Genomic DNA, 14,779 nt, shown 5'->3' with positions numbered 1-14,779 from the left:
TGGATGTGCAACTGTTGTTTACCAATCAAAACAAAAATGTAATAGAGAAGAGATTTAAAATGGAAACATGGCACTGCTAAATAAAGAGGGATCCCCTCTTGGCCTTGAGTATCTTTAGTGTCACTGCGAGGCAGGATTTCTGTCTATATGTCCTGTGAAATGACTTCCACACACATTCACAGAAAAACTCATTCTTTGAGTTTCCCAAGGGAAACAATTCCTTTTTAAGACTAAAACTTAATTTCGCTGCCAACACCGTCTCCCTCTAAACATCTTCACCCGTGTCGCTCTAAATGCTGAGAGCCGCTGCGAGACAAAGCTTACCTCGATGCGAATGTGAATGTGTGCCTTTTGGTGTATTACTGTAATGCTATGTATTATGAAATTGACTTACTCTGGCATATGCTCCATTTCTTTCAAAAACCTTTATTAATATTCCGCGAGAGATATTGACACAGAAAAACCAGAGAGGGGGAGAAGAAGACCGACTGGCTAATTCCTTTTCAGTCTGGTATCTCTGGGAAAGTGGCTAAACACAGTAGCAGCACTTATTCACTGAAAAATGACTTTGAGGAAAACGAAATGTCCAGTGTACGCACTAAATAATGAATGTGTTTACCGGCTGTCACAAAAATATAAGTCTTCACGAACAAGGAGAAGACATTTTTAGTAGAAGTTTAATTTACATTTTTTCCTAAGGCTCCATACTTGTTTAATAATACCATATAACAGTAATGTTTTGACACCATGCTGTCATTTTAATGCTGCGGTGCTTAAGAAAAAAAGAGAATATATCCCTTTCCTCCAGCGTCTCTCTATTTCTCCTTTGTAGCTTCACACAGTGGATGGGTAAACTGAGGTGGCAATGAAGTAAAAAAAAGACAGACTGCAAGTTTGATCCAGCGGTGTCTGTGTGGACAGCTACACAGTATACTTCCATGTTGCTGCTACATTTTGCTTTTTTTTCTTGACTTTGAACTTCTTCACTACATTGTGGTAAGTTTGATACCCAAACATGCACCCATCTCTTTGTCTCCCATCTTATTGTGATTTGGCACAAGTTTTGACGAGAGAACGAAGTAGGAATGCAGTGAGCAGAAGAACAGGAAAACAAGAGATGAATAACAGCCATGTGGCGTGACAGCGATAACACAAATGCATTAATCGCCTTTAGTCAGGTGAGTGCAAGGACCTAGATGCAGTGTTTGGGTGGTTGGGCTTAAAGCTTTGGGATTCTTTGGATTCCCTGCTGTCTGCCTTCAAAAACAACAACAGCTATATTGTTGTTTGCACCAGTAGACGTCTGTACAGTATACAACATGGGAACAGAGTTTCATAAATATTCCGATTAGTGGATCTGGGCAGAAAAGAAATGAAATTGAATAATGAATTCCTTCGTGGTCGTCTCTTTCTTTCAAACAGACACACTATTCTGTTTAGGAATCCCTTTCAAGGTCTGTTGAGCCCATAGCGGAAAAAGAGGCTCGGTACCAATGTATTCATTAGTCTCTACTCCTCTGATACATATGTATGCATGCAGACTTTGTCCCGTTGGCCTAATAAAGGAACATAACGTAGAGAGGGGGGGGGGGGGGGGGGGGGGGGGGGGGGGGGGGGGGGGAGAGAAAAGAAGCGGGAGAACAGAAAGAGAATGAGTGGGATAAAAATATTTAGGCAGGTCTTTTCTGACTAGTGAGTATTCTGTAGGCGTTGGTAGATTGTTCTCTGTGTTAGGTGCTCCCTCATTCCGACAATCACAGCAGATCAAAAACACGCTGACGAACTGGGGGAAAAAAGTTTTGCTTCATCAATCACGCGCTCCCTGCCTGCGTGTGTGATGTTTTCTATTTACACACACATATCGAGGACAGGAGTGGATTGTGACGAGAGTGCTCTTGTTTGAGTGCTTTCTGTGTTCTCTTATTGAATAGCGACTCCAGGGAACAAAACTAATTTAGCTGCTGGGCAAACAGACATGTGTGTCTGAGGTGCCATTTTGTGATTGTGTGTATGCGTTGAGTAAACACATGCATGTATTTGTGAGCACACATGGATGAAACAGTGTGAACATGAATGTAACAGCTGTTTGTGACTGCAATGGGCAGTTTATTGGCGAATGTGGACAACAGATTCAGCTAGAGTAGTCCTGTAGTTGACAGTTACTGCCCCGAGGTGTTCACAGTCCTGCTTCTAGCAGAAAAGTAGGAATAAATGGAGGAATAAACAGAATGAAACAGTGCCGGGAGCAAAAAATGTACAAGAAAAGACAAGAGTGAGGTTAAAATAGAAATTAATGGTACATGTTGAGAGAATTAGGCTTGATGGGTCAGGCCTATCCAGGATAATCATGTTTGGTGGTGTGTGTGCATGCGTGCGTGTGTGTGCGTGTGTGTGCGCGTGTGAGTGAGCGAGGGATTGCCCTTTTTTTCTCACCAGTAACAGTGAGGTGTGCCCTTGCCTCCACAGGTTTGGCAGAGCTGTTGCTAAGCAACGCTTCACAAACATATAACCCTGTATCCAAAGAGGTGGGGGCAGGAAGAGTGAGCCGACGCCCACTCGCCAGATGACGCCCATCCCGTTTCCATGACACCACAAGGCTGTCAATCGGTCTGTGTGAAGAGGAGAAGAGCAAAAGAATAGCAGGAGCAGGGTGAATTGGAGAAAAGGAAAAAAAGAGTGACACAAGGCAATTACAACATAGTCAATCCATCAGTTCATGTGTCAATGAGGCAGGAAATGAATGATGACAGTTTGTGTACCAGAGCAGTCAACTCTACTCAGAATGAAGGAGCTTCAGTCAGTTATTTGAATGCTGGAGAAAGGAAAAAGGGTTTTCATGTATAGGGAATATTTGTTTTGGATAAACAACATCAGAACATAATTCTTGTGTGTCTAGGTGCGTAAGACAGCATTAATACAGCATTTAATCTATTTATGAAAGTACAGTTCTGTATAATGGAGCATTTTATTGCAACATTTCAAATCTTAGTAGCAATCTGTATTAAAATGTGCAACTGATTTACTGGCACAACAGCTACGATACAAAAAAATTTAGAAACAAGTAGGAAATACAAGCCTCTGTCATATTGACATATTGAGTGATATCTTCATTAGTTTAAAGATTATTAATGTCACATTATTTTATATAGTGAACTATTATTAATAATTTCCCTCTAAATTTGTTGGCTTGCATTCCAATAGCAATCACTTTGATATGACATCAGATGGCACTAGCAAAGGTCAAATTAAGAAATGTGGAGGAGGCGAGGACAAGCCATTACAAGGTAATTCAGCCGTGTTATCGTGAGGTAGAGGGTAAAATCTTCCGATATATGACAGGGAAAAAAGTGGAAAAGTATTCTTGCATTTAGCGACATATTTTCTGTTTCCCACCTGGATGTTTATAAGGTCTGTTTAGTAAAAAAATAATTGACAGTAAAAAAAAAATTCTACTTCTACTATTTTAGGAAGCTAAAGAATACTTAAGTTTTTCAAAGTGGGTAACTTGGATGTATTTGCAACCAAGTCCACTTAATATGCAGTCCAACTGTAAGTAATATGTCAGACACAAAATGTCTTTTGCCTTTTCTTTGGATACAGTTGAGAGAATGCTTCTTTCTACTTTTTTATTTTTTTATCTATGATGATACACGTCGAGGTGTTGACACAGTTGGAATGGAAAAGAAATTGAACTTACGGCTGAGCTGATATGTCAAAATTTAATATGCTTACTCAGTGGGTCCTGTCCACAATAACAAATATTCAAAATGTACCCAAAAATAGAGAAGCAGATTTTACCGCACATAATATAAGACCTACTGGCACAGTTTATTTTCAATCAAACTCCTAATTATGATAGCATTTTACCAGGGCTGCATTAGTGCATATGACTGATTAATGGTTAATGAATGTGGATAGCAGATGCTTTTAGACTTTAGCACTGCACTTGATTTCACTGATCATACTCTCCTTTCTCCCAAACATCAATAGAATAGTTTCTCTCTTTCAGTTTTTTTTCAGGGTACAGCATTATCTCTCTGGAGTGAGTAGCTTTGAGTTTAATCTCTGATATCAGAAAAAGTCTCTGTGGATTGGATTGTTTCTGACAGAAGAAATGCAGGAGACTCTGAGCTAATTTGTCTACAGCTGTAATACCAGTGGTGTGGGTTGCAAAGAACCAAATAATTAAGAGACTGGTCTGACAAAACTGTATTTCTGTATGATGGAAATGGATCCTGTTGCTGCTAAGATTATTATTATGTGTAATATGTTTTTTTCATACTGGACCTTGAGTGCTACCCAGTGGTCAAGTGCTGGTCAAGTGCTGCTGAGAAATATTTAAAGGGACTTCAGCTCTCACAGATCAGAACAGCACACCTAGCCTGGACTTAATAACCCAAGCCAACAAACCTTAGTTTGCAGTACAACTCAATACAGCATATTGAGCTTTGAACATCACCTGTTAGAAGTGCCATTATCTTGGCAAAGCAGCCTCAGCTGCACTTTTCTTTTCAATTAATGTTGGACATTATATTGATAATGTTCTTTTTGGGTGTATACTAGGATGTAACTGTGGCTACCCAAAATGCAGTTTTCCAAACTGCCCCTTCTTTCTTCATCCTCTGGCATCAGAATCTGTGAATTCTGTGTTTGATATAGAAAACATTGGCAAGTACTGCAGAAATAATATAAAGCTACTGTATACTGTACTCATGCCACCCATTAGTCTACTACATTATAACGAGGCTGAAAATGGTGTAAAGCAGGGCAATTCCATAACAAATTTGGATTTTACGAAATGTTGAAGCAGACATTTTCAGCAGCATATTTGTGTGTCTGTTTGTTATGTCTGCTTGTGTGTGCATGTCTGCTTGTCTCTATGGCATGACTTAAGCAGTGAAACTAGGCTATTTCGAGGAAATATAGTGAATGGGCAGACGCAGACGCAGACGCAGACACAGGCAGAATGGGCACGCAGACATGCTTGGCAGTGCTCCCTGTTTCCTTTCGGCAACCATAATAACCATTGAGGCTGTTCAGACAGATAAACAGGAAGCGTTGCGGCATAGAGCTGATCTGCTGGGCCACTTGGCGTTTGCTTTTGGGCCGGATGTGGCCTGTGGGCCACCAATTGCATAGGTCGGGCATGAAGTGTTCCTCTTGTCTCGAGAGAAGAGTCCATCCAAAGCAGTTGTTCAGAGGGAATAAAAGGACACACTACAGGCTGTGTACAAGTTTTATGTAGCCTAATTGCCTTGGAAGAAAACAGTGCTGCCTAGGAATTCTTTGCTCTTGTGTGTTTGTTTGTGTGTGTGTGTGCATAAGAACCATTTACCTGGCGTTAGCAATGCATTCCAGTGTTGCCTCACTTCCTGCCACCACTGTTGTGTCTTTAGGTCCGATCACAATCGCCGGAGCCACAAGTTCTGATTCAGGATCTGCGACAGAGAGAGAAGATATGAGAGGCAGTCTCCCACTCCCACTAACATACACATTTACACATTCACACTCTTGTACTCACGTAATACCTTTTCCATCACAGACACACACACACACACACACACACACAAACACACACACACACACACACACACACATATATACTCACACCATGTGTTTTATTTTATTTAACGCTGGGCAGACACTGTATGAATTAAGCCTTTTAACTTTAGTTACTTTATTAACTTAAGTTGGGCTTAAGACTAACTGTATCATCAACACGGATTTTCAATGATCTGTTGGACAATCAGAAACTTTACTTGTTGTTTACTTGTACTTTAAGTGTTGGCTGGTTGTTTCGGCATCCGATTCCTGAAATGGCAGCTAACAAATGATCCGTTATAAACTGTAGTGTAATATTGTAGTACAATTTGAAATGTTTTGGCTAACTGTAGTCTTGACTTAGACTGTTATGAGATTGATATAGATAAGAATGAACTTCGCTGCAAAACAGATGGACCAAACTGTCTGAATCTTATAGCCATCTGTGGTTCAATATTCTTCTTTCTTTTCTTATTTTCTGTCCAAAGTTGATTTTTACAAAGCAACACTACACTAGCTTTTCTTTCTTTTGTCAACCTGTTTGAGGATGAGGTAATCTTGATTAAATAAAACTAAATAAATTGTAAAAGTAAATTGTACTCAACATAGAAGATAATAAAATAAACACACACAAATATGCTCAATAAAACTATGAATCAGAGAGAATGATAGTATATTGTATGTATGGAGATTAGAACAAAGTGAGAAAGAATGATAGAATATGAAATAATGACTGTATATGAGAGGATAATAGTAAGTGACCAACAGTGTGTAAGAAAGGGTGACATTAAGTGTGATTGAGTGTCAGAGTCTGACTGAGAGAGTTTGAACAAATCTCTACATTTATTTCCACTACTTCTTACACACACACACACAAACACACACACACACACACACACAAACACCATAATTCTCACTTATAAATATTATCACTCTTTGTCAAACATGCCACTGTTCTGTCTGAAACACATTACCATACAGTGTATAATGATGTATTGAGTCATTTTGATGGTGTGAATAACAGTGATATTGTTTAGAGAAGAGTAAAGTAGTTTAAGTATGTGAAGAATGATTTATGGCCTGAAAGGAGTATGGTGTTGCATGTGCACAATTATTATTGTGTGTGAGGGTATGATTTATGGTGGGAATGGCATCTTATTAGAAAAGGACACAGTAGGATTGTTACAAATGGATTAGTTTGAAATGTGTAACATCTACTCAACAAAAAAGTACAAAAACAGTAGAATGGTTAAATGGGTCTATGTATTACTGTTATGGTTATGTGTCTGAACATCATTGGATCCAATGTATAACCAATGAATAGGGGAGGAGTAGGGACTACACATTAACAGGCTAGGTCTAATAGGGGCTGGTGGTGGGGATGTTTGGGGTGTAAGTAAGGGGGAATGGAAGGAAGGCAGGGGGAGGCGAGGAACAGCTTTGATCTCTGCCTTTGAAGGGAAAGAGGAAAAGGCGGTAATTAACTCGCTGCTCTTTATTCCTTCTTCTCATTCTCTTCCTATTCCTTTTTTTTCCCGGAGAGAAAGAGCTGAAAAGTCATAGCCCACTGTCACACTGAATAAGACATGCAAGAACAGGAAGACAGGCAAATGATAGCACACACACACACACACACACACACACACACACACACACACACATTCTACTGTCTTGACACCTACACTCACTGACGCCTTAACTCATGGTAGAGGTTGAGTCATTACAGTAATGGGGAAGATAAGTGAAGTGACACAGAAAGGAGAGATGGGAAGTAATAATGGAGGTCTACATCCCTCTTAGTTTCTCCCTAATAAACACACACACAAACAAACGCACACACATACCAATAAAAAAAATTGTGCATACAGCAACATCTTGTAAAATGTGTGTTACAATTTGAAAGGTTTGGCATCGCAGAAGTTAAGAGGGGTAGCAGTGGAGAGTGGGTGGAAGATAGAAAGGGACATAGGGGTGGTGGACAGGCAGTGGAGATGTAGAGAGAGCAAGAGGAGAGTGTCCATTAGCTGTCCACTGTGAGAAGCAGAGGTCAGGCAGGGAGTAGTAGCCTTAACGGCAGCAGCGACTGCCAGTAATAAGCACAAGGGGGTGTGAACCCAACCTGTTAACTTGGGCTTTGAGTCTAATGGGGGAAGACAGACAAATCAGAACAAGGGAGAACAAGGAGGAAAAAAGGGCTCAGAGGAGAGAGATAGAGTGTATATGTAGATGGGGGACTGTGCAGATGGTCTTCTTGTTCGTGGAGTGACAGACATGATGGTAGAAGTAGAGGGGAAAGCAAAATGCCATATGGTTGTGTGATCTGCACTCTTCTTTCGTCTCTGTCAGCATGTCTAACATTCTCTTTCTCTGGGGAAATCTCTATCATCATCTCGCCTGTATCTCTCATTCCCTACTGCCTATCTCACCTCCTTTATTCCCTATCATCCTCTTATCTCGTCCTTTTTGTTGTTTAAACAGGGATTGTAATGTTATTTTGCACTTCCCCACCACCTTAGATAATTAACTGAATATTCTTCAACCTAAACAAGGATACATATTTAAACTGACAGTGTTACAAGTGTGTGTGTGTGTGTGTGTGTGTGTATGTGTGTGTGTTTGTGTGCATGCACAAGCTGTGGCAGCTAAAAGGCTCCCTATAAAGATTCTAGAAACAGAGTCCAGAAGTTTAATCTAACTCTATTGGATTCCTCATTTAGCAAATGAGAAACAACATGTGGCAGCGAGAGGGAGAGTAGGAGTGCAGTGTTGTAGTATATCGAAGCAATATCAGAACAAGTTTCATTAAAGAAAGAAGGATTATGAAAAAAAGAGAGCTGCTAAAGCAGTTAATAAAATGTAATCAAAATAGATGAGGATAGGAGGGAAAGCGTACATTCCGTGGGTCTCCATGTGTGCTAATGGATGTGGGTATAATTTAGCACCAGAATGGCACTGACGCGTTTCAACATTACAATGCTCTCGTCTGTGCAATCATTGCTGATTGACAAGTGTTGCTGAGGTGACACAGCTGTGTGACAGAGTGTGTGTGAGTTTGTGTGTGCGTCTGTGCATGAAATTCAGATTGATACAAACAATCTCAAATCAAATCAAGGATGGGAATGATAAGAAAACTGGGCTGGTTAAAAGGATTGGAAGAGCTTAAGGGCAGAAAAGAGATAGAGATGGATAAATACAGAGCGAGCGAGAGAGGCCGAGACAGAGATCGAGAGAGAGAGAGGGAGAGATGAAAGGCTATTCCATCCACAGATTAGAATGTAATCCCTCTTCGAATGGATTCTCTCAGATTACAGCTTGTTCTCCTATTAAATCTGTCAGTCACTCCACATTCCCTATTGTGTCAGTGAGTCAGGGTGTGTGTGTGTGTGATTTTTTTTATGGCTGTAGATCTGTGTGTTTTAAGCCTTTCAAACTAATCTTTGGAGAGACCTGGAGAGCAGAGGGACTGCCTTAGGGGGTGAACGCACGGGCACACACGCGCACACACACACACACGCGCGCACACACACACACACACACACACACACACACACACACACACACACACACACACACACACACACACACACACACACACACACACACACGCACACAGAGGAGGAGGCTGGAGTTAGCTGACTGTGTATTAATAGAGTTGTCAGATACGTGTCTGCGGGGTTCACAGCCAACTAACACATATCACACTGAGAACGCATCCAACAGAGAAAGAGTTTGAGGGAAAGAAAGAGGGTGATATTTTTAAGAGAGAAAGCACGGATAAGTTAAGAAATTAGAGGTTAAAGAAAATTGAAAGCTTTCAAACATGAAGAGATTTTTGGAGGGTATACTATAAATAAATGGTGAAGAGAAGGTGATCATTTGCTGATCTCTCTTGAGAATACTGCCTGTGTGTGAGAGTGGGGCGAGTGTTTGTGCGTATCACTGCACTCATTAATGCTGCATGCTGACAGCTAAGTGTCATCGTCTGACTAGACTTGCCTTAGAATGGCAATATAAAAACACAAGCCAAGACATGCCACACAAACACACACACACACACACACACACACACACACACACACACACACACACACACACACACACACACACACACACACACACACAGCCACACCAAGAGTAGAAGATCCAAGCCCCAAGGGGAGACAGACACAGACAATGGGAAGCAGTGAGAGGACCGAGAAAATATTCATCTCCTCCTTCAGCTGCCAAACCCTCTATCTATCTCTGTCATTGTGCCACCCCAAGTGATGGAGGGAGAAGATGGGAACACGGGAATGAAAGACGGGAAAAGGAAACAAGAAATGTAGGAGTAATAGAGAGGCAGGGCAGGGGTTAAGCTCTTGAGAGTGCTTAATGATTATTTGATTAATTCTGAGTATTATATTAGCTGCGGTTTTTGGGCTGCTTGACAAAACCCACAATGACATAATGAGGTAACATTTCATCACCACTATACTGAAATAAGGGCATGTGCAATTGCTTCATGCCGGCAATTTTATATTTTTGGTACAGTGGGGAAAACTAAAATAAAACATTTTTGCCCCATTAATTCTCAAAATAATCAGCAATCTACAATCATTGATCAGAATAATTCTTCCAGAATGAAGCAAGGCAACACACATTTACACATGATTACTGAATTATTCTAAAAGAAGAAAAAGACAATATGTCAATATTTCACAAATGTGTTATAATAACAGTATGTACCCATTAAGGAACATTATTGCAGTGCTCAAGCCCTCTGTGTTCTCTGTGAAACACTGTTGGGCATTTGTAAGTGCTTTGGCCCAGTCTGACTCTGCAGCGAGAGGCTGCTCCCTGGCACTTCACTGTGTTTTAGCCAAGCTCAGGTAATAGACGCTTAAGTGGTGCTGTAGGGAAAATGAGTTAGCATGTCTGATGTGGCAGACAAAATGTGTCAAAGAAGCGAAAAAGCAAAGCCTGCAAGTTAGTTCAGACTTGACTTGAGTCAGCCACTGCACTAACATGGTATACTCTTCTCACTGCAATATCCTACACACTCGCCGGTGCTCTGCTCACTCTTTTGCTCACCTGAAAGCTATGCTGACCTGACACCAGAACCGCTGCTGTTCATATAACATGAAAAGCCCCACCTCCACTCCAGCATCCACCTGTTGTGGCACTGAGTTAACGTTCCCCTGGGTAGGAAGCTGTTGTTGTCACTGCCCACTCCATGTTGTGCTGAGCTAAGGGTTTCCTTATGGGGAGTGAAGAGGTCAGATCCCAGACGCCAAATATCAACAGTGACTTAATAATCCATCCATCCATCCACATGACTTGGCTGACTGAACTTAGACTAAACAATGACAAGCCTGAGTATTTTGTCTGATGAGTCCTTGTGCAATGTTTCTATAAATTACAGGGAAAACAAAATACTTTGGTTTGCCTCACTGATGATGCCAGCTAGGTATAGAGAACTGACACACAACCAAAGTTATCCCTGTAGAACCTTTAAATGCCATGATGGACCAAAAGAAGTTGTATACTGAAATAGATATTGTGTGCTGAATGGGTCATAACTAATATCATAATATTTTACGATAATATTAATAGATGCAGACCCTCGCGGTCTCACCTAGAGGTTAAAGGTGTGCTGCTGTATGGCTTCCTTATTGGCCATAAGGCAGAAACTGTGAAACTACACCGGCTGAAAATCTTTTTCAACACGTACTCACCACTGCTGCCAATGTGACCGGCAGCAAAGCCTTCAGCTGAACAACCCTTAAGCTCTGACCTTCTGGTGGGAGCCAAGGGCCACAGCAATATTTGTCTTTGTTTACATACAGAAAGAAAGAAGGAGCCAGAGTAGAAAGAGTAGGGAAGTTAATGTAAATGGGTTCTTTACCTGTTGACCCTCGGTTCTTCTTGCCAACTGTCCATCAGCCAGAGAGAATGAGATGAAAAGAAGTGGGACAAAAGGAGAGATAGGAAGTGGGGGAAAGAGGAGAACATTCAAGATATAATTTAGATTTCAAGTGTGGCACAGCAAAATGACATATTTGGAAAATACACATTAAAAAATAGCAAAAACATAATACAGGCTTTCACAAATCAGCTTCTTTCAGGCATCTCAGAAGTGAGTAAGCCCACAGCAAAAAGGAGACTCTTTCTCTTAGAAAAAAAACAAAACAGAAAAAAGATATGGATGAGAGGGAAGAAGAGGCAAAGAGAACGTCATGTTATCATGGAGTCCAGAGGAAGACAAGCTCTTTGCAGCCCATCCATCAACTGCCAGCTACCAAATTTTGTCCCTCTCATTCACTCTTTTCTTCTCCCCCTCTGTCCTTCTCCTTGTATTTGTCATCAGGCTGGGGGTAGCAAGGCTGTAGGCTTCGAGAAAATGATGGCATTGACATTCCACTGGCAGAAAATCTACATTCACCTTTCATCTATCAATACACACTCCTATTCAGCCACTCAGACACTCACTCAACTCTTGAATACTGGGATTGTGTATGTGTATGTATATGTGTTTCAAAAATGTGTGTGCGTGTGCTTGTGTGTGTGTGTTTGTGTGTGTGTGTGTGTGTGTGGTGAATTATGTGCATTAACGCTTTAATTTAGATTCCAACGTATTCCATCAGCGCAAATTTTGTTTAGCCTATGCAATGGACACATACAAAGATGCATGCAAAGACACACACACACACACACACAGCCGTTTACCTAGAGCACAGTCAAAAAGAAGGTTAGCACAACACACAGACCCACATAGACACACCGACAGACAAACAGACACATACACTTTCTCTCTCACACAGCCACACACCACACACACACACACACACACACACACACACAAATGCCCACTGACACAATGGCTTTGGTCTGTGTGTGTGTGTGTGGGTGGAGGTTCATTTTTGCGTGTGCATTCAAATTATGTCATACTGAGTCATCTTCAGTTTAAAATGGGAACAGAGAAACAATGGGGACACCAGGGGACAACATAGTGTGTGTGTGTGTGTGTGTGTGTGTGTGTGTGTGTGTGTGTGTGTGTGTTTGTGTGTGTGTGTGTGTTCACAACACAACAAAGCATCTGACGTTCACAGAGCTAAATCCACTAAACCCATTTCCCAACAACTTTCCCTTCCCTCATTGTTTAAAATGCATTAGAGCATTTGTTGTCTTAATCAATGTGTTTATAGGTGTGCATTTCACTGCAAAGATAACTACTATGGTGCAGGTGAATGATGCTTCCCAGATCCAACACTTAACCCTGTACTCATATTAAACAGGTCACTTCTCAGTATCACGGTTGATATTAATGTGATGTGTTTAAATACAGTTTGAGGTAATATGAAAATGTTATTGTGTGTCTAGGCCTTGAGTGTGATTTATATTCATGAATTCACTATTGTGTATTCAGCTGCCTGAAGGACCTAAAAACAAGCAGGTCACCATGTCCTCTGTGTGTGCTTGCCACAGTGTGTGTGTGTGTGTGTGTGTGTGATTGGTTGTCTATGGGTTTGTTTACGAGCAGGAATAAGTACAGTATTTGTGTGTTGTGTCTGATATTCAATGCAACAATCCTATGTGCCGTACTTGTCCTTTAAGGTGTGTAAAGGCTGTTGTTGCTATGTGTGTCATATCTTATTGTGTTACCTTCCCAGCAGACCTGTGCAGGTGCTGACCTCATAGTCCCCAGCTGTGGGTCACCTATTTGCTGCAGCACTCCAAAACTCTCCATGACTCCCTCTCGACACACAAACAGCCCCACCGGGCCTACCTACCTTTCTTTCCATCTACATACAACCAGACCAGCCCTTGGTAACAATCTATTCTCCTGCTCAGCCTTGCTTCGTTCTCCCCATCCACCCAAATCGGCATCCACTGTCACACTTCCCTAAGCAAAAGGATACTTTTTTAGCAACACATTTGGGTCTCTTTTCTCTCGCGGCTGTTTTAAACCCAGAGTTCAACCTCAAACCCCGTACCATTCCAATTTACCCTGTCAATCTCACTCTCCCTGTACTCTGTTCCTGTTTCTTGCTCTAAAACACACACACATGCACGCCTACGCACATGTACGCACACCCACCTATTTGAAATTCATGTAAGTGGCAATACAAAAGAAACACTCCAAATTTCAACACTGACACATTCACGGAAAGAAACACAAGGAGGATAGACCACATCTACCCCCACACACCGTCACACAAACACACACACACACACACACACACACACACACACACACACACACACACACACACACACACACACACACACAGTCGTGTCCAATAAAATAATAAGCTGGCTGGAGTGTTGACCTCAGACCTCGGAGAAATTCCCGAAAGACCCAGATGGTAAAATTTCATAGTCCGTATGCTTCCTCTCCTTATACCCAATAGTCTGTCTCACTTTGTAAATCTGACCAGAATTAAAGAGAGTATTCACTAATACACAGCATATAAACAGCAGTGAGCAAGTTTACATATTAAAACTTTTAACACAAGCCTAGACTCTGCTCTCCTGAATCCTGTCTTTTGCTTAGACTCTCCTTCCCTCCATAAACGTGGACTCTGGGAAGGTTACATCTTCCTGCTGTCTGTCTGTACCAAAACACTAGCATCAGTTGACCTTTCCAATTTACCATGCCCCCACATGCACAAACTCACACTGGCAGCTGGTATGCATAGCACAGTCTCCCATACACATGAAGGTAAACGCTGGTGTCAATCATCCTTGTTTGGAATCCCAAACGTCCCCAGGTTTTGACATTCTGTGGTTACTGTGTGAAAGAATAAAAAGTAGCTTATCCCTGCCTTTCTTCCTGCTCTTCTTTTTTTTCTTCATACAGACTTTAGGTCTATTTGTGCCCAAACCGAATGCCTGCACTTAAATACGCACTTATAATTAAAAAAAAACATCAATCCCTCGTTAAACATTACCTCTTCATCACCTCAAGAATCAAACAAAGGGCATAAAAAAGGGAGAATGAATACAAATGTTTCATTAAAATAATAAACAAACAAACATCCAACTCAGGGTTCAGTGTCTCGCCCAAGGACACTTCGACATGGGACTGCAGGGCCAGGGATTAAACCACCAACCTTCCGATTGGCAGGCAACCGGTCTACCACTGAGCCACAGCCGCCCTGAGAGCTGCTGTCTATAATCTGTATTAGGTTTGACTGTGTAATCTTTGCGGGTAATTTTTAACATTCATGTTGACGACCCCCAGCACAGAGGGACCAAA

General features: G+C 41.4%; 1 protein-coding gene across 2 annotated transcripts in view; it reads right to left on the bottom strand.

Moving 5' to 3' along the window:
- sdk1a (sidekick cell adhesion molecule 1a) overlaps positions 1 to 14,779 on the bottom strand; it is a 223,655-nt gene that overhangs the window by 79,935 nt on the left and 128,941 nt on the right. The window contains exons 6-8 of one of the 2 annotated variants that reach the window (XM_034885383.1): positions 11,426 to 11,452; positions 5,336 to 5,438; positions 2,434 to 2,609 (exon numbers count right to left, since the gene is read on the bottom strand). In XM_034885383.1, the coding sequence (XP_034741274.1) occupies positions 2,434 to 2,609; positions 5,336 to 5,438; positions 11,426 to 11,452 (306 nt within the window). The remainder of the gene's footprint in view (positions 1 to 2,433; positions 2,610 to 5,335; positions 5,439 to 11,425; positions 11,453 to 14,779) is intronic. The other variant, XM_034885391.1, reaches the window with a different exon arrangement.

The sequence above is a fragment of the Etheostoma cragini genome, chromosome 2 (genome assembly GCF_013103735.1).
Source record: "Etheostoma cragini isolate CJK2018 chromosome 2, CSU_Ecrag_1.0, whole genome shotgun sequence".
Lineage (NCBI taxonomy): Eukaryota > Metazoa > Chordata > Actinopteri > Perciformes > Percidae > Etheostoma > Etheostoma cragini.
The sequence above is the reverse complement of the archived record's forward strand: the minus strand, read 5'-3'. Positions and strand labels throughout refer to the sequence as shown.